General features: G+C 36.1%; 1 protein-coding gene across 2 annotated transcripts in view; it reads right to left on the reverse strand.

Annotated features, from left to right (window-relative positions):
- Nucleotides 1-941: 941 nt before the first annotated feature.
- Nucleotides 942-16287, reverse strand: part of IFT56 (intraflagellar transport 56) — a 34424-nt gene continuing 19078 nt past the window's right edge. For both annotated transcript variants that reach the window (XM_010947481.3, XM_045510996.2), the window contains exons 10-18: nt 15020-15075; nt 13839-13892; nt 12964-13027; nt 11406-11494; nt 11063-11146; nt 9743-9812; nt 8809-8915; nt 4679-4812; nt 942-3258 (exon numbers count right to left, since the gene is read on the reverse strand). In XM_010947481.3, the coding sequence (XP_010945783.1) occupies nt 3147-3258; nt 4679-4812; nt 8809-8915; nt 9743-9812; nt 11063-11146; nt 11406-11494; nt 12964-13027; nt 13839-13892; nt 15020-15075 (770 nt within the window). In that variant the 3' untranslated portion in view covers nt 942-3146. The remainder of the gene's footprint in view (nt 3259-4678; nt 4813-8808; nt 8916-9742; nt 9813-11062; nt 11147-11405; nt 11495-12963; nt 13028-13838; nt 13893-15019; nt 15076-16287) is intronic.

Genomic DNA, 16287 nt, shown 5'->3' on the forward strand with positions numbered 1-16287 from the left:
CATGAAACAATAATTAGATGGGAACCAGAATATATGAGGTCACATCTCCCAAGGCCCCTGCTCTACCAGATACTATATATATATATAGTTTCTTTTAATTGAAGTATAGTCAATTTACAATGCTGTGTTAGTTTCTGGTATACAGCATAGTGATTCATTTATACACACACAAACACACTTTTATATATATATCTTTTTCATTATAGGCCATTACAAGGTATTGAATATATTTCCCTGTGCTGTACAGTAGGACCTTGTTGTTTATCTATTTTATATATAGTAGTATCTGCCAATCCCAAATTCCCAATTTATACCTCTCCATCCCCTTCCCCTCCCAGTAACTGTAAGTTTGTTTTCTATGTCTGTGAGTCTGTCTCTGTTTTGTACATAAGTTCTTTGTGTCCTTTTTTTTTTTAGATTCCACATATAAATGATATCATATGGTATTTTTCTTTCTCTTTCTTACTTCACTTAGTATGATGATCTCTAGGTCCATCCATGTTGCTGAAAATGGCATTATTTTATTTTTTATGGCTAATTAGTATTCCATTTTGTGTGTGTGTGCGCGTGTGTATATACCACAACTTCTTTGTCCAGTTGTCCGTTGATGGACATTTAAGTTGCTTCCATGTCTTGGCTACAGTTACTATATATTTAATTATTCAGTCATCAAGTATTTGGGAGCTTTCTATGTGTGAAGCATTATACTATGCACCGGTCAAACAACTTCTGGAACGGGCTGTAACTCAGTAAAGAGTCAAACCTGATATGATTGAGCAGGAACCACAAGCCTTGGTGGATGGGGCTTCTTATTTTCCTCTCATAAAGAATAAATTGTGGAGCCTAAAACTTTGTGTTTCCTCCTTCATTCTGAGATCAGGAAAGACAGGAGAGACGGCACATGACATACATAGAAACTGCACTCACCACAATCAACAGAATATTGTAAATAAGAACCAAACAATAAACTTTAATTGGAATGTTACAGTGGAATATAATTCTTTTGAAGTACAAAAATAATTAAAAATTTTTCCATTTGCCAGTAGTATCTGCTACAGATTATATACAGTGTACACTGATGCTATGAACCATGCACCCTGCACTACATTCCTAGGCTTGGACCTTCCCCTCTCTGTGTAGCACTACTCTGCAATCCTGAGACCCTGCTAAGATGTTTCAGAAGGAGCTGTCCTTAACAGAATTGGATAGTATCTCTCTTTAACTAGTCCTTATGTTTTTTTTTTTTTTTGGCTCCATTCTATAGATTAAAAACTTTTCAAAAGGTTAATCTAAAATTCTGAGAATTGCTTTTTTGGGAATATCTGGGTTTTTTCCTCAAAAGATAGGAAAATGGCAGGAAGAAGCTAGAGTGTTTTCAACAAAAGCTCATTTAAAAGTAAATCACCATCAATGGAAAAGCTTTCCAAGTATAGGAAATTTGAAAATAATAGCAATTGACTGGAAGACAAAATTCATTGCCAAGAACCTCTGAAAAGTTCTGTGTGTCTTTATCTCCTATGATGTTTCCTAATATTTTAAGTGAGGTAAGTTAGAATCACCAGGATTCTAAAGATTACAGCAGGTTCTGTCCTGATCTCACCCACCAGGTACCTTAGATGCTGAGAACCAATTATTGAAAAAATAGAAACAACATAATGAGGATACACAAGCTTTGGCATGTGAAAAATGATACAACCGTGTTGTCTAAAATTCAGTTATTCAGGCCAGTTTATTTTGATTTGTGCTCTGAATTGATTAGATCTGGGTCTAAATAAACGACTGGAAAACTGGCCATCTTCTTGAGCAGAGCCAAAAGAACCTCTTGTAACTGTCTGAAGGCAAAGGCTCTCTGCGGTCACTGACCCTCTCCCCTCAGCTGCTCGGACTCCTGCCATGTTCCCGCCTCCATTCTGTACAACTTCTTCATTCACAGTGGATGTTGGGGGTATAGGTCGAAAAACTGACATGGTGCTTATAGGAATTCTTGTCTTTGGTGCTTCAAGGAATTATGACTTTCGGTTCTCATGCTAGATAGGAATGGCTCTGCACTCGCTACACCTGTAATGCTGGAACCTTAAACTAATAGAAAAAAAATCATATAATGGAGAAACAAAGGTAATGTGGTACATAAAAAACACGTAGGTCTATTTTCTGAAAATAGGTTGTAAGCCTAAAAATTCTTTTTTATAATAGGTTTATGCTGCGAGAGCTCAGAAACATTGGGCTGGAATACAACTTAGGAAAAAGAGTCCAGCCATTAGGAGATCCCTCAAAGGGCTCTACACGATCCATGTATTATTACTATTATATGTATTATTACCATTACGTTAATAAATAATCTTTGTAGCCCTGCTTTCAAAATTGATGTTTATTCAGCTAGATACTTGAAGAAAAAAACCTAACCTGCTATGTTACCTAAAATATAATGGAGAAGTGACTGATGAGATTTTTATACTTTGTTTCCTGAATACCTTTAAATGTCCCACACAGATTTTTTTCATTGTACTCACCTTTTAAAAAACTGCAATACTCATGTTACTCCACTGTAATGTCATCAAGAATTCAACCACTGCAAGAGTCACCCTGTCAGCCTCTTATCCATTAATGACTGAACAGTTTGATAAAGGATACTGCTGCCATTCTTAGAATGATATAACTATTTATAACCTCTCCTCGACCAAGATTCAGAGATACAATACAAAACCTTTTATGGAACTCCCCAGTAATCAGAATAATGTACATAGATGGCTAAAATTAAGATAGAATAATGGTGACCCTTGAGTATCAAAGGTATTGTTATTGCAGCTTGGAGAAAATGCCATGGAATGCTAATATATATTTTAAAAATTATGCCATTCTCTTTAAAGTCAGTAAAGTACGTAAGAATATTTTTGGAAGAAAGGCACCAGACAAGTCCAAAGTCTTATTGCTCATTGGATATTTCAGAAGCCACAGCACAGACCACAGCACTGCGCTCGGCCAGGCCAGGAGGCTAGGCCTAAGCAAGCCACCCACTGACCTTCAGGCTCAATGAGCGAGAAAGGAAATGTCAATCCAACGGCCCTGCACCTTACGTTGACGTGAGGAAAGTGATTTCCAAGTTTCTGCCGAAGTGCTGACTGGTTCCTCAGGACTCGGGAGCCGTGTCAGACAGGCACTCTGTTCTCTTTGGCCCATTTCTTCATGATCCGGATGATGTACTCTACCTGCGTGTTACCCGTGCTCCTCAGTAAGTGGAGCACTTCTCGTAGGGTCTCTCTGTGGAAAGCATTGGGCAGGACACAGGGTTTCAATAAAGAATGCAAACTAACAAGTGAAAGAAACAGGTCACTAGGTCCTTCCCATCCTTCTCATGGGGCATTTTTGCCTCTCTCTCACTGTGCACTCATAAAGCAATTACAGACTTCCTAGTTTTTATCTTATGTTGTCACCTATTCCTAGGGTGACAGAGTAAAATGGAAATTCTATGAAGTCCTCACCAACCCAAGTTTCCCTTGTTTATTTATATATATGATATATATCATATATATGATATCTTTTTGTCCTACTGTAACGTCAGAATTTCCATTTCTATGCTTCTTCTGCATGACAGAGTAGAAAGTGTATATCAAGGAACTAGGGTCAAAGAGTTGGGTTCAAATTCTAGCTCCACACTAACAAGTCACTTCTGTCTGAGTCTCAGATTTCTCCTTTGGTTAAGGTGGTAATTACGTTAAGCTGGGTATCACTGCCATATCTGTAAAATTTTACAAAGCCAGGGGTAGGTGATTTATTCAAGGAAAATAATATATTAATAAATATGGAAGAGAGGAAAGTTAAAGACCAAGATTTGGCAAATGCCCAGTATTTATATTTTAAATAATTTAAATTTAATTAAAATGAAAACTCATGTTTTAAGGAATGCATCCTAAAACTTCCCTACTACCTTATCAAGTCTATAGGTGACTGCCTAGTGACCCTCTTCCCTAAGGGTTCTCTCATATTTTCTATTTTTTCCCTCAAGCATCTTCTTTCACCTAGCCAAATTCTTTTAAACTTTTATTTAGGACTGGAAGTAGATACAGGCAGGAAGTAATTTTTGATAGATTATTTACTTATAAAATAGTCACATCATACTATTCACACACCAGTACAAATACATTCCATGAAATTATTTTTAGAAAACAGAATTTAGTTTTAAGTATTTTAACTTTTACTACAAATGGAGCTATAAGCCACTTAATTTTATGTAGTCTAATGTCTCAGTATTTCCTGGAACATAAGAAGGCAAAAGAAAAAAAAATTATTAACTACACCTACTCCATTCCTAATTTTTTGAGGTCTAAACTAAGAGACACAAGAGAAAAGCCAATAGGCAAAGAAAAGAGTGGAAGAGATTGAAAAGACATTGTTTATGAAAATGGAAATTCATTTGAAGCCAAATATATATTACTTTTATATTTAAGAGCTGTAATATACTTAATGTCCCCAATATACATAGTTTAGAATGATGTGATTCTATAAAATAACATTCTGGAAGAAAAAGATCAGATAGAAATAGAAAACTTAACCTTTCATTCATCATTCTAAAACATCATTATAATTTGTAGTTTCCAGAAGATGTCATCCAAAAAAACCACTTCCCATCCCTCAGGAACCAGCAAATGCACAAGGTAGTGTCTCCTGTCTGTCTACTTACTTGGGTTCTCTCCCGGCCAAGATCATCTGGAATATGCCTACGCAGGCACCTCTCTTGCCTTCCCAATATTCAGGGTTAGGATCCAGCCTCTCTAAGACATCAAATGCCTTGGCTGAATAGTAAAACTGGCCCATCTGAATAAAAGAAAATATTGTGGTATATTTGTAGTCAAGAAATTGCAAAGAATGAAACTAAATGTAAAGATATCATGAAACAGAACTACATCATGAAACAAGTAAATGGATAATGACATTTTCAGTTAGCAAATTAGATACATTTCAATACCTTATTAAAACAAGAAGAAACCAATGTTATGTTTATGGGTTCAGTTTAAATCCCCCTACTTTCATTAAATTTTCAAAAATATAACATTTTTTCCTACATATAGTCTAACTATGCTGTAATCAATGCATTTTTCATTTCTTCTATTTATATTTTAATCTTGAGGATAAACTCTGATGACTGTGATTTGAACTGGTTATCTTTCAAATTTCTTCAATACATTCTGTAGATGACTACTATCATTCATTTTAGGCTAATTTGATCATGTTCAACCCCAAGAGGATGGTCTTTCCCTTGTCCCAAAAGTCTCAGAATGCCTAGATGTATACTGACTCCTACTCTACACAGGAAATCTTTTAAACATTTTGTTCATTTTGATAAACACCTTTCCCAAATATACAACACATTTCCCTGGGCTTGTAGAGTATGCTGAATATCATTAAACTTTGCTTAGATGAGTTTTCTTGATAGACAATCATAAATCTATAGTGTTACCAATTTTATTGAAGTCTTAAATCTTTTTATTTTGAAAAAATTATAAATTTACAGGAAGTTACAAAGACAGTACAGAGAGGTCCAATGTACCTTTCAACCAACTTCGCCATTACAGCTTACACAACCACAGTACAATATCACAATATCAAAACCAGGAAACCGACATCACTACAACGTGTGTATGCAGTTCTGTCATTTAATCAAACATGTAGATTCACGTAACCACCACCGCTGTCAAGATCTGGAACTAATCCATCACCACAGAGCTGTACTACCCTTTACGGTCACATGTGCTCTCCTCCCAGCTTACCATCCCTAACCTCTGGCAATCACTGATTTGTTCTACATCTCTGTAATCCTGTCATTTCAAGAATGTTATGTATGTGAAATCAAGCAGTATGGGACCCTTTGAGATTGGCTTTTTTTTTCACTCAGCATAATGTTCTTGTTATTCTTTGTTAATCCAACTTATTGCATGTATCAATAGTTTATTCTTGCTATGTGACTCTGAAAAGGCAGGAGATACCTCCTCCCAAAGTTTGGTTTGGATGTCAAGAAGGATGATGCCACACATGTACCAAGAGGACATGAAAAGGTTTCTTACTTACACAATTGAGGTCTCTGGGGGAGCAGGGCAGGCCTCTCAAACAGGCCCAAAACGGCCTGGGAGAGCGAGGTAAGGAGACTGGCCTGGGCTGTCCTGTGGTTAGGGCGTAGGGCTGCGGTGAGGGTTCCTGAGAAGAGGCAGGGCTTTTGTCGTTTGGTCACCCAATGGTGCCAGAGAAGGAAGTACCCAGGCCTTCTCATCATTGTGTCCAGATGTGCGGCACAAGGGGAAGAGGGAGGGTGAAGCTTAAAAGCTGTCAGCAGTCAAATGTCAAGAATGGAGTTGGGCTCATCATCACAGTTCCCTTTTCCTACTGAGTAGCATCCCACGCTAAACCGCAGTTTAACTATTCACCTACTGAAGGACTGTTCCCAGCTTTTGGATATTACAAATAAAGCTGCTATTGACCTTTGTGAATAGGTTATTTGTGTGGATACAGGTTTTCATTTCTCTGGGATAAATGCCCAGGAGTGTGACTGCTGGGTCATATGGTAAGTGTATGTTTGTTTGTTAAAGAAACTGCGTAACTATTTCATGGTCTATCTTTTGCCATCCTTTTACTTTCAACCTACCTATATCATTAGATTTAAGTGAGTTTCTTATAGAGAGTATATAGTTGGGTGATCTTTTTTATCCATTCTGTCAATATCTGTCTTTTAATTGGTATATTTAGACCACTTACATTTAATGCAATTATTGATATGTCAGAACTTAATTCTGCCATTTCTATCCTATTTGTCCTTTCTGTTTTTCCTGGACAAGGATGTCCTGTACACATCTCTGCTGTTTGCAGCTGGAGAAAAATGTGACTGTGCAATCTGCATAGAGGGAAGATAAGAAAGCCTGTGCTTGACTTTCCTAGTCTTCACTTGTATGTATCTTTTCCCTGCTTCTTCTGTATTGTAATAAATCTTAGCTGTGAATATAAGTTTATGTTGAGTCTTATGAGTCCTTCCAGGGAATCACTGAACTACTGGGTGGTCATGGGACCACCAAAACACTAGGTAATGTCAAGTTGTTTTTCAAGCCTGTTACCTTCCTTGGATCTTAAGCCCACCCTCCTTTCACCTCCTCTAGGGCCTCACTCCATCAAAAATGCTCCCATTCTCTTGAATATTTAATGTCTCTGTTCAATGGCTCCTTATCTTCTGCCTAAAGATATAGTCTTACTATTTTAAAAGAAAAAGAACTCTCTCTCAACCTGTAAAAATAAATCCCCCCCAAAAATTCCTAACCCTGTTTTCCATTTTAAGTTAGCACCCCATTTTCCTCCTTATCCTCAGCATCAGTTTTTTAAAAGACTGTAGTCCACGTTATTCTCGCTGAATCTGCTTCCTAATCGGATTCTCTTTTCTACCTAGCAGTGTTTTCTCCGGCATCATGCAATTTCATCTAGTTGCAGATCTGACATTCTCCTTCCTTGGCAGTTGGTAAAATAGGAAAAAGAAAAAAAGTGATGAAAAGCACTTTTTTTCCTCTCTCCTGGCTCTTTTATTTCCTTTCTGTTGATCTTCATCCTTTGTCTCTTTCACTGACTCTTCTTTCTATTTTTATCCCTTAAACACTGGTGTTCCACGTGGTTCCTCCCCATTCACTGGTTAATGTCCTTGTCTCCTATACTCTGCTGCCACCGCTGCTGCTGCTCTTACCACCGCCACTGCCACCACCACTGTGAACTACTGTTAACTTCTAAAGCTATATCTCTAATCCAGACCTCTCACACGAACACCGGAGCTCCAGGTTCACGTGATAGTTTCCCACATGTAACATCTTTACCTGGGAGCCCCAAACACACTTCAGACTTAATACATCTAAAATTGAACGGAATTCCTGTCTTTAGTGTTTTCTTTCCCTCTGCCTTCCCTAACCCACTTAATGTCATTGCCATCTACCAAGTCCTATTAAACATTTTCAAGTTTCTTATGTTTGAAAACCTTTTCTATTGATGGTGATTCACTTTATGTTTGTAATGATTCACTTTGAAATGAGCTATTATTGATTAATTTGATACTAGACTCTCTTTACCTGATGTTTCCTGTCTTTTGGACAGGAAGAAATAGTCAAAAAATAGGAGTTTCCAGAATTTGAGGTTAATTTTTTAAAAAGCTTTTAATCTATAGGTTAGGGCCCCGAACTCCTCCCTCCTCCCTGCATTTCCAACTCCACACACACACACACACACACAGAGAGCTAGTCCTTTACTGCCTCTGACTGCATTTTTATTCTCTTTTTCTGGCTCCTTTGTCTTTCTTGTCTACCACTCGCACCATGGTTTTCCCGAAGGTTTGGTCTGCAACTCTCTCTTCTTCTCATTTTACTTCCTACCTGGGTAGTCTCACCATTTATCAGAGCTTCAATGACTATGGAAATGGTGATGATTTCTCCAAATTGGTTTCAATGCCAGAGAATATCTTTCTTGAGTTTCAGAACCAAACTTCCAACTACCAGATGAGTATCTCTACTTGCGTGGTACCTAAAGATTCACAGCCTTTAGAAATCTAAAACCTCCTCTCTAAATCACTATTTCATATATATTACTTCATATTTCATTTATACATATAAAACCCTGAGATCCTGTCTGCCTCTGAGTTCAGTTCATTCATAAAAGGGATGACATTTCTGATATCACTACGCGATTCCTCTCACCTATGGCCGTTTAATCTGTATGACAGGTTCCCTCATGTCTAGTCAGTGCAGCAATGTGATACTGATCTTCAGTCTCCCCTTAGGTCTCACTCAGACTCACCTTGTAGCAGTCATTAGCAATCAGCTGTAAGAGGCTAAAGGACTCGCCAGAGGTTTCCATCTTGAGATAAAGTTCCCAGGCTAGTCTTGGTTTCTTATTCATAATGTCTACAAAGAGAAGCAAAGATTTATACTTATTAAATGTACAAAAAATACACTGCTGCATCTTGCTATTCTATGGATTTTGTTCTATGTTACAAATATACAAGTAACGGTAAACAGCTCTTAAATGGAAAGCTTGCAATTTTGGCATTGATTAAGCTGGTTTCCCATTAGAACTCTATCATACTTAAAATACTTAAGTTGGGATTTGCATTATTATATCTTTTTAGGTTGAGTTGACTTCTAGTAGTTCCCACTTTGCTGATCTGCTTAAAACTCACCTATCACTCGTTCAGTCCCACTCATACAGTTTCAGCCTCATTTAGAATATCTAATTGTTGAAATTTTCCCATGATGTCAAAATCTCAGTGAACATTTTAAATCCAAGTGGAAAAAAAGGAGCAAGAAAAGGTAGTGGAGAGAGACAGACAGAGAGAATAGGTTATATAATAGACAAAAATTATGTTTTTGACATTTTACCACTTTTCAGGCCTGCACCACAGTGAAAAAGTAAAAGTAGCAGAACAGTATCATTTAACAAAACAAAACAAAAAAATGAAGACTCTGTAAGTTTTAACGGGACTAAGGAAGAACTTGGCATCATTTAGGCCTGTTCATGCTAGGTCAATGTCATATGCTAGAACTAAACACAGGGTAAGCTTATGAAATATGTGCGTGGCACCTGGACTGAGTAGCACTAACAACACTTAATTTCAGTGGTTATGCATTCTTCAAAACAAAATTAGAAGACACTTAATGTAATCTCCATCCAGAAGATTATGCAACAGAGAAGAGAAAGAGGATTTCTCTATAACATTTAAAAGAAGACTCACAGCACCGAGCTAGCCAACTGAGGTAAATGTAGTCATTTTTCATCTTCTCACTTTGGATTAAAAGGAAAATCTGCAGGAGGAAAAAGGGTGAAAAAATAAACACGAAGATGCTTTTGCAGTAAAAATATCCATATCATGCCTTACGTTAATGATTAACAAGCACTGTCAATGACCAAATTCTATATAGGCTGCTAAGAAAAGTGAAGGACAAATTGTGGTGACTTTAACACACTTCTCTCAGTTATTGATATCACAAAGTGACATTAGGCTGGCAAGGATATAGGAGATTTGAATAGAATAATCAACGACTGCACATGCTACTGGGCAATAAAGGAAGTCTCAACAGATCTTAAAGGGTCGGTGTTATACAGACTACACTCTGACCACAATAACAATTCAGTTAGAAATCAAAATAAAATAACCTGGAAAGGATAACACACATACTAGAAAATCATGAGACATGCTTTAGAATAACTCACAGCCAAAGATGATGAAAAGATCATTTCTAAATGTAACAGAAATTGGAAAATACTTAGAATTTGAATAAGTTGAATAATTTGTTGAGTAATAAAATTGAATCAAATAATTCAGTTGAATTATTCTCGATCATTCAGATCATCATCTTAGAGTTAGAAGTCAAGACAGTGGTTAGCCTTGGAGGAAGGAACTGACTCAAAAAGGATATGAGAGGGCTTCTAGGGTTATGATAATAGCCCAAGGAGGGAAGACATAGCTCTAGTGGTAGAGCGCATGCTTAGAACGCACCAGGCCCTGGGTTCAATCCCCAGTACCTCCCTAATTAATAAATAAAATAAATAAACCTAATTACCTCCTTCCAAACAACAAAGAACTGATCTGCCTTTAAAATAATAATAACAATAATAATATTCTATTTCATGCTATTTGGTATGTTTGGGAATATTCACTTTAAAAATTCATCAAGCTGTGTACTTTGATTTGTATACTTTTCTCCATGTATGTTACTTTTTTAACTTTTTTTATTGAGTTACAGTCATTTTACAATGTTGTGTCAAATTCCAGTGTAGAGCACAATTTTTAAGTTATACATGAACATACATATATTCATTGTCACCTTTTTTTTTTTGCTGTGAGCTACTTTTTATACAATTTCTCCAAAAAAGAGAAACATTAATGTGGCTATAAAATCTGTATGTCTATTTATATTGTAGTTTTTAATGTAACCTAAGAACAAAGGAACTTTTAATACTCCTTTACCCTTAAATGTTTAATTTCAGCGAGAAAAACATGATAATGTTTTTAGACAGAATCATTCAAATGCCTTCAAAAGCAGGTACCCACCTCTTCACCCTCACTGGTATTGCCAGTTGCAGCTTTGGCTTGGGCATAATTAAAGTTAAAGATGTCATCATTATAGAAGTAACTCTGAAAAACATCCCAAGAACAGATCACATTGTGGGGTATAGCTGAGGGGTAGAGCATTTGACAGCAGATCACATTGAACATTAACAAATAAAATATAAAAACATCATTTTTACCAGACAAACACAAAAATAATCTTAAGCAATTAGCTGATGCCACTACTAACACCATAGTAAAAGGGTCATCTCTAAAAGAATCTTATCTCTGGCATATTATGTATAGAATTTTGCGTACAAAGTCATCCAGGAAATTCTGTACTGACCTTAAATGAGTTGAGGTAAATTAAAACATCATCAAATTGCTTAAGCAGGAAGAAACATGAAGCCATGCACTGCCTCCCTGGTATTGTATCTGAAATGGAATGAGAAAAGAAACCAGGTGTATTCATGAAACTGAAAGTTCTTTTTAGCTGAGATTTGAGTTATTTCATAATTTAGAGATACGAAAGTATTTCAAGACATCTTTCTAGACTCTGAAATGAGAGACTCTATTCAATGGACAAAACTTCAGCATGATGGAGGCCGCAGTACTTGAGACTGACGAATAATCTCCTTTGCAGTTAACTCAGAATCCAAAATGAACACATGTCCTGCAGGCTACAGCATTCCCCAGATCTTCTCCAGGGCTTTGATTCTCTCACCCAACACCTGCACACTCGGCTAATGTGGCTTAGTCTCCATCATTACTCGTCTAAGACAACCTACACTTCCAGTCTCAAATGGAGGAATTATTTGCTGCAGAACCATCTGTTCTTGATCCTGACCAACTTTTTGTCTGATAACAGATTGCTCTTTGAGGTAGCAGAGGATTAGTATAACATCCCACCATTGCCACTGTCACTTCCAATCCTCCTTACTCTGTTCAATTTTTCCCCCCATAACACTTATCACAGTTAGATATACTATATAATCTATTTATTATGTTTATAGTCTGTCCCACTAGACTATACATGGCAAAAGGGTAGGGGGATTGGTTAGTTTTGTTTCCTGTTGTATCCCCAACACCTTAATAAATTTTTATTGTATTAATACATTGAAATGGGGAAAGAAGATATTTTTCAATAATTGGTTATGGTGAAATATTTGAAAGAAAATGAATATCCAGGGGTGATTAAAGTATTTAATAGCCAGTTCAGCATGAACACTGTTCATCAGAATAGATGGTGGCCATTGGTAACTGGTACAGACAGCTATATTGGTTCATACTGGCTAACTAGCCAGGAGCCCTTTTTTTTCAATTAGATCCCTGTCTCAAATCTTATGCTGAATCTTGACTGATGAGATCAATACTTTAATAATAAAAATGAAGCCATAAAACTACTGGTGGAAAACATAGGTGAATATTACAATAACTCAAGGGTAAGAAAGCATTTTCTAAGGTTGATACCAATGTAAGAAATCATTATAGAAGAGATAAACTTAAGATTTAAATATTTTTATGTGGGAAAAAAATACCATACACAAAGTTAAAAGCAAATGACCCACTGGAAAAAATATCTACAACACAACAAAAGTTTTATACATTAAGAGCTCTTGAAAAATCAATAAAAGTTACCATTTCAAAGCAAAAACAGAATCAAATTTTTAAAACTCTTATGAACCAAAGAATGTGTTTATTCTCCTCTATTTTTATATCCTCTTATCCCATTTTAGCTGAAATGCTAAGAAGGGCTAATCCAATACTCTCTCCTATGTCTGAGTTCCTACTTCATAATGGGAAGCCTAACAGATGTACCCCTGGACAGAGAATGAACTTCACCAGTCATTATATGACCAAGCCCAATTATGAATCATGCTCCTAAGTACAGATTTCAGACATACCACATTCACTAGCTGATCCTCCCACCAACTGGAAGAACTGCTGGGCAATTTTCATATGATCCCTCTGAAAAACAAAGCAGAGCTGATACAGAGGAAAATATACAAAAGCTGAAAAATATATAATTTGTAAAAGCAGAAAATATATAATTTGAATTATACCTTATGGTTTTAACATATTTGGTAGGATTTAACATATACCCTTGTTTTAAATCCTCCTCAAAATAATAGTACTAATTTGTGTTAGCATAAGCAACCAGAAAATGATCATCTGCAATTGAATTAAACCTACTCAGAGTCAGATAGAAAAGAGAAAAAAAAATCCAATCTCCAATGCTGGTCCTAAAAGTACCTTCATTAAATGAACTCATTCATTCATTCATTTAAGAAATAGAGCAAAATATTTATTGCTCTTTTATCATATATCTGACATTGTGGTAGGAACTATGACTATAACAAAAAGTATTTATTAACTGAAATAATTGATTTATTCAATAGCTCTTTATTACCTATCTCCTAGATGAGGCACTTTGGAGTGAGCTGGAGGTAAAAAGATTTATCTGTATCCCCCTTTGTTCCAAAAAGAACTTACTATGCCATATTCAGATGAATAAGAGCTTAATTTTAGTCAGTGTTTTAGTATTTATAAAAAGATTTCCCTGAGAAACAATTATTCCCATTTTACAGATGCCAAAATTATAGCTCAGGGATATGCAAGGTTAAAAAAAGAGTCAGTGAAAAAAGGGTGGGGGATATGGAGAAATAAAAGGAAGAGCCTATTTGAAAGCATACTGCTGGCTGAACTTCGACACTCATTTTGATCTTTTCCATACACGGTAACTTTGCAAACTATAGATTACCAGTGGTTTGAGACTCACCGAACCCATTTCCTGGCCAAGGGCTGCATTGACCACTCCTTTGAGGATATACTCCTGGAAATGTGGAATATCACTAGTTAATTTAAAAGAACTGTGAAGCTATGAGATATCGTCCAAATTAATTCTTTGCGTCAACTCAATGCTTTATATATATTATCGAAAGTTCTCCCAAATCACTTTTCTCTGTTCTATCCCTGGTTTGAATAAAAGCATCAGGAGACTTTCATTTGGTTTCCAGGAAAGTGTCCACATGACAGAATTCACCGTATCTGTAAATTCTCAATCGTCAGCAGAAAAACTCAGTGTAAACTCTCAGTAGTTAAATCTTGCTTTTATTTCAATTCAGTGGTAAAAATTAAGAATAAAATGTTTATGCAATAATTTTTATACCTTATCAGTCACTGCCATTCTCTGTGACCACATCATATATATTATTTTCCCTTTCCAATGATATAATAACCTTCCTTTGCCAGTGATCCTTTTCTTCAAAAAAAGAGAAAATATTCTCTGATTTCCATTTGCAAAGTATTCTCTCTTTTGGAGTCCTGCTGCCTCCCTGTATGCCCTTCGGACTTGATTCTTTACTTTTAAGATACCCTCCTTGGCAGGTTTATCAATTTTTACATGGGTGCTATTTTTATTTAAGAAGGCTCGTAAAAAGAACAGTACCAAAGATGCTGAAGCTTTTAATTAGCTTGAGAAATATGCCTGTTTAGATTTCATGAGGTCTGGAAATATTTTTCAGTCATTCTTTCACTCAGTAAGTGCAATGCCTGTTATGTACACACTAGCGTGCACAGCACTGGAGATACAATACAGACACAGTCCCTGACTGCAAGGAGCTAACAACCCAGCAGGGGACAAAGATACAGTACAGACAATTAATTATACTAGCGAGGTGAGTTTCTATACCTAGCTTTATCAGAATAATAGATTTCAGTATTTTCAAACCTCAACCCTTTTGAGGAAATGACCACATATGTGGGAGTTTAAAAGTACCAAAAAGCCCAGAATATTCATTCTCCTATCAAAAGTCTCAAATAACATTCCTAGATCAATAATATGACCTTTCCTGAGACTCCACAAGTAGGAACCTTCTCTAATATGCCTTCCAGCTATCTTTCTGAAATTCCACCTTCAGCAGAACTTGGTTAGTAAAAATATAACACATTCTCAATTACCTGAGGAGTAGTGGGTTCCAGATCCTTAATTAAGTTATAAGCTTCTTGTACATCATCTGAAACACAAGAAATAAGTAGCTACACTAGTCTGTATTCTAGCAAACTCTTCTGAAACAGTCCCCAAAAGATAAGATCCTTCAGACATTCATGGGAAGTATGATTTGTTTTTTTCATCCCCTAACTCTCTATCAAGTTCAATGTTGAGAATTTACCCTAAAGATAACCAGATATCCTCAGGGAACCCATACGAAGCCATGAAGCATCTAAAAGTTCAAGCTGAATACACGGATGGGGTAGTATGTCAAAGGCATTGTAAATATATAAGAAAAACAACTAATTTTAAATATATATATATAAATATAGTATTTAAGAATGAAGTAACATGAAGTCTGGGATTTGTTTAAAATATTTCAGCAACAAAAAAGGGGAAGGTAGAACAAATGAAAAGCGACTGGCAATCTCTTGAAGAGTACTGAATCTGGGATGAACATCTGGGTGTTCATTTTGGGTGTTTGTGCTATTTACTTTTGTTTATGTTTGAAAATTTTTATAATAAAAATTAATTTATAATATATATAAGGTGTTTCTTTAGTTCTTATCCAAAAGCATATTTCTCTGTGCTTATATATCAAATAGAGAGAACTATTTGCAAGTTCATGTTCTTATTTTAATAAACACTTACATTTTCCTCGATGAGGAATATGTTGTCTGGTTGGTTTCTACCATGCACCTAAAAAGGCCCACACTGTTAGTCCAAGGTCCGTGACAGAGTGCCAGCACTGATGCATGGCAGCTCCTACCCTGTACTCATAACTGTTAGATAAAAGACTGCTTTAAGTATGTGTCTAACAATTTTATCCCTACTTAGGGGCAACAAATATCATATTCTGTTTGAATCATAATATTTCTCACAAGAAGCTGGGGGTACAAAGAAACAGAAAGGCAGACAACTAGAGCAAATAAAAAACAGTTAATGATTAAAAAGACTCAAGAAAAAGTAGATGTACCTTGTACAGAGGGGGACACAAGGAAAAGAAGGAACAAGGAGGGAGAAGGGAAAAAACAGAAAAACTGAAATGGAATGAATAGAGAACAAAGGGCAGAAAAATAAGAGGAAAAGAGAAAAACAGAAAGAGGGAGAAGGTTAGAAGCAACAGAAGAGGAAAGCAAGGACAAAGAGAAAGGGCACAACAAATAAATACCAATGAGTGTGTTCTGTCCTATGAACCTGCTGCAAACACTTTTTGGAAGTATTATGGAATTTAAAA

This window comes from Camelus bactrianus, chromosome 7, assembly GCF_048773025.1.
Source record: "Camelus bactrianus isolate YW-2024 breed Bactrian camel chromosome 7, ASM4877302v1, whole genome shotgun sequence".
Classification (NCBI taxonomy): Eukaryota; Metazoa; Chordata; class Mammalia; order Artiodactyla; family Camelidae; genus Camelus; species Camelus bactrianus.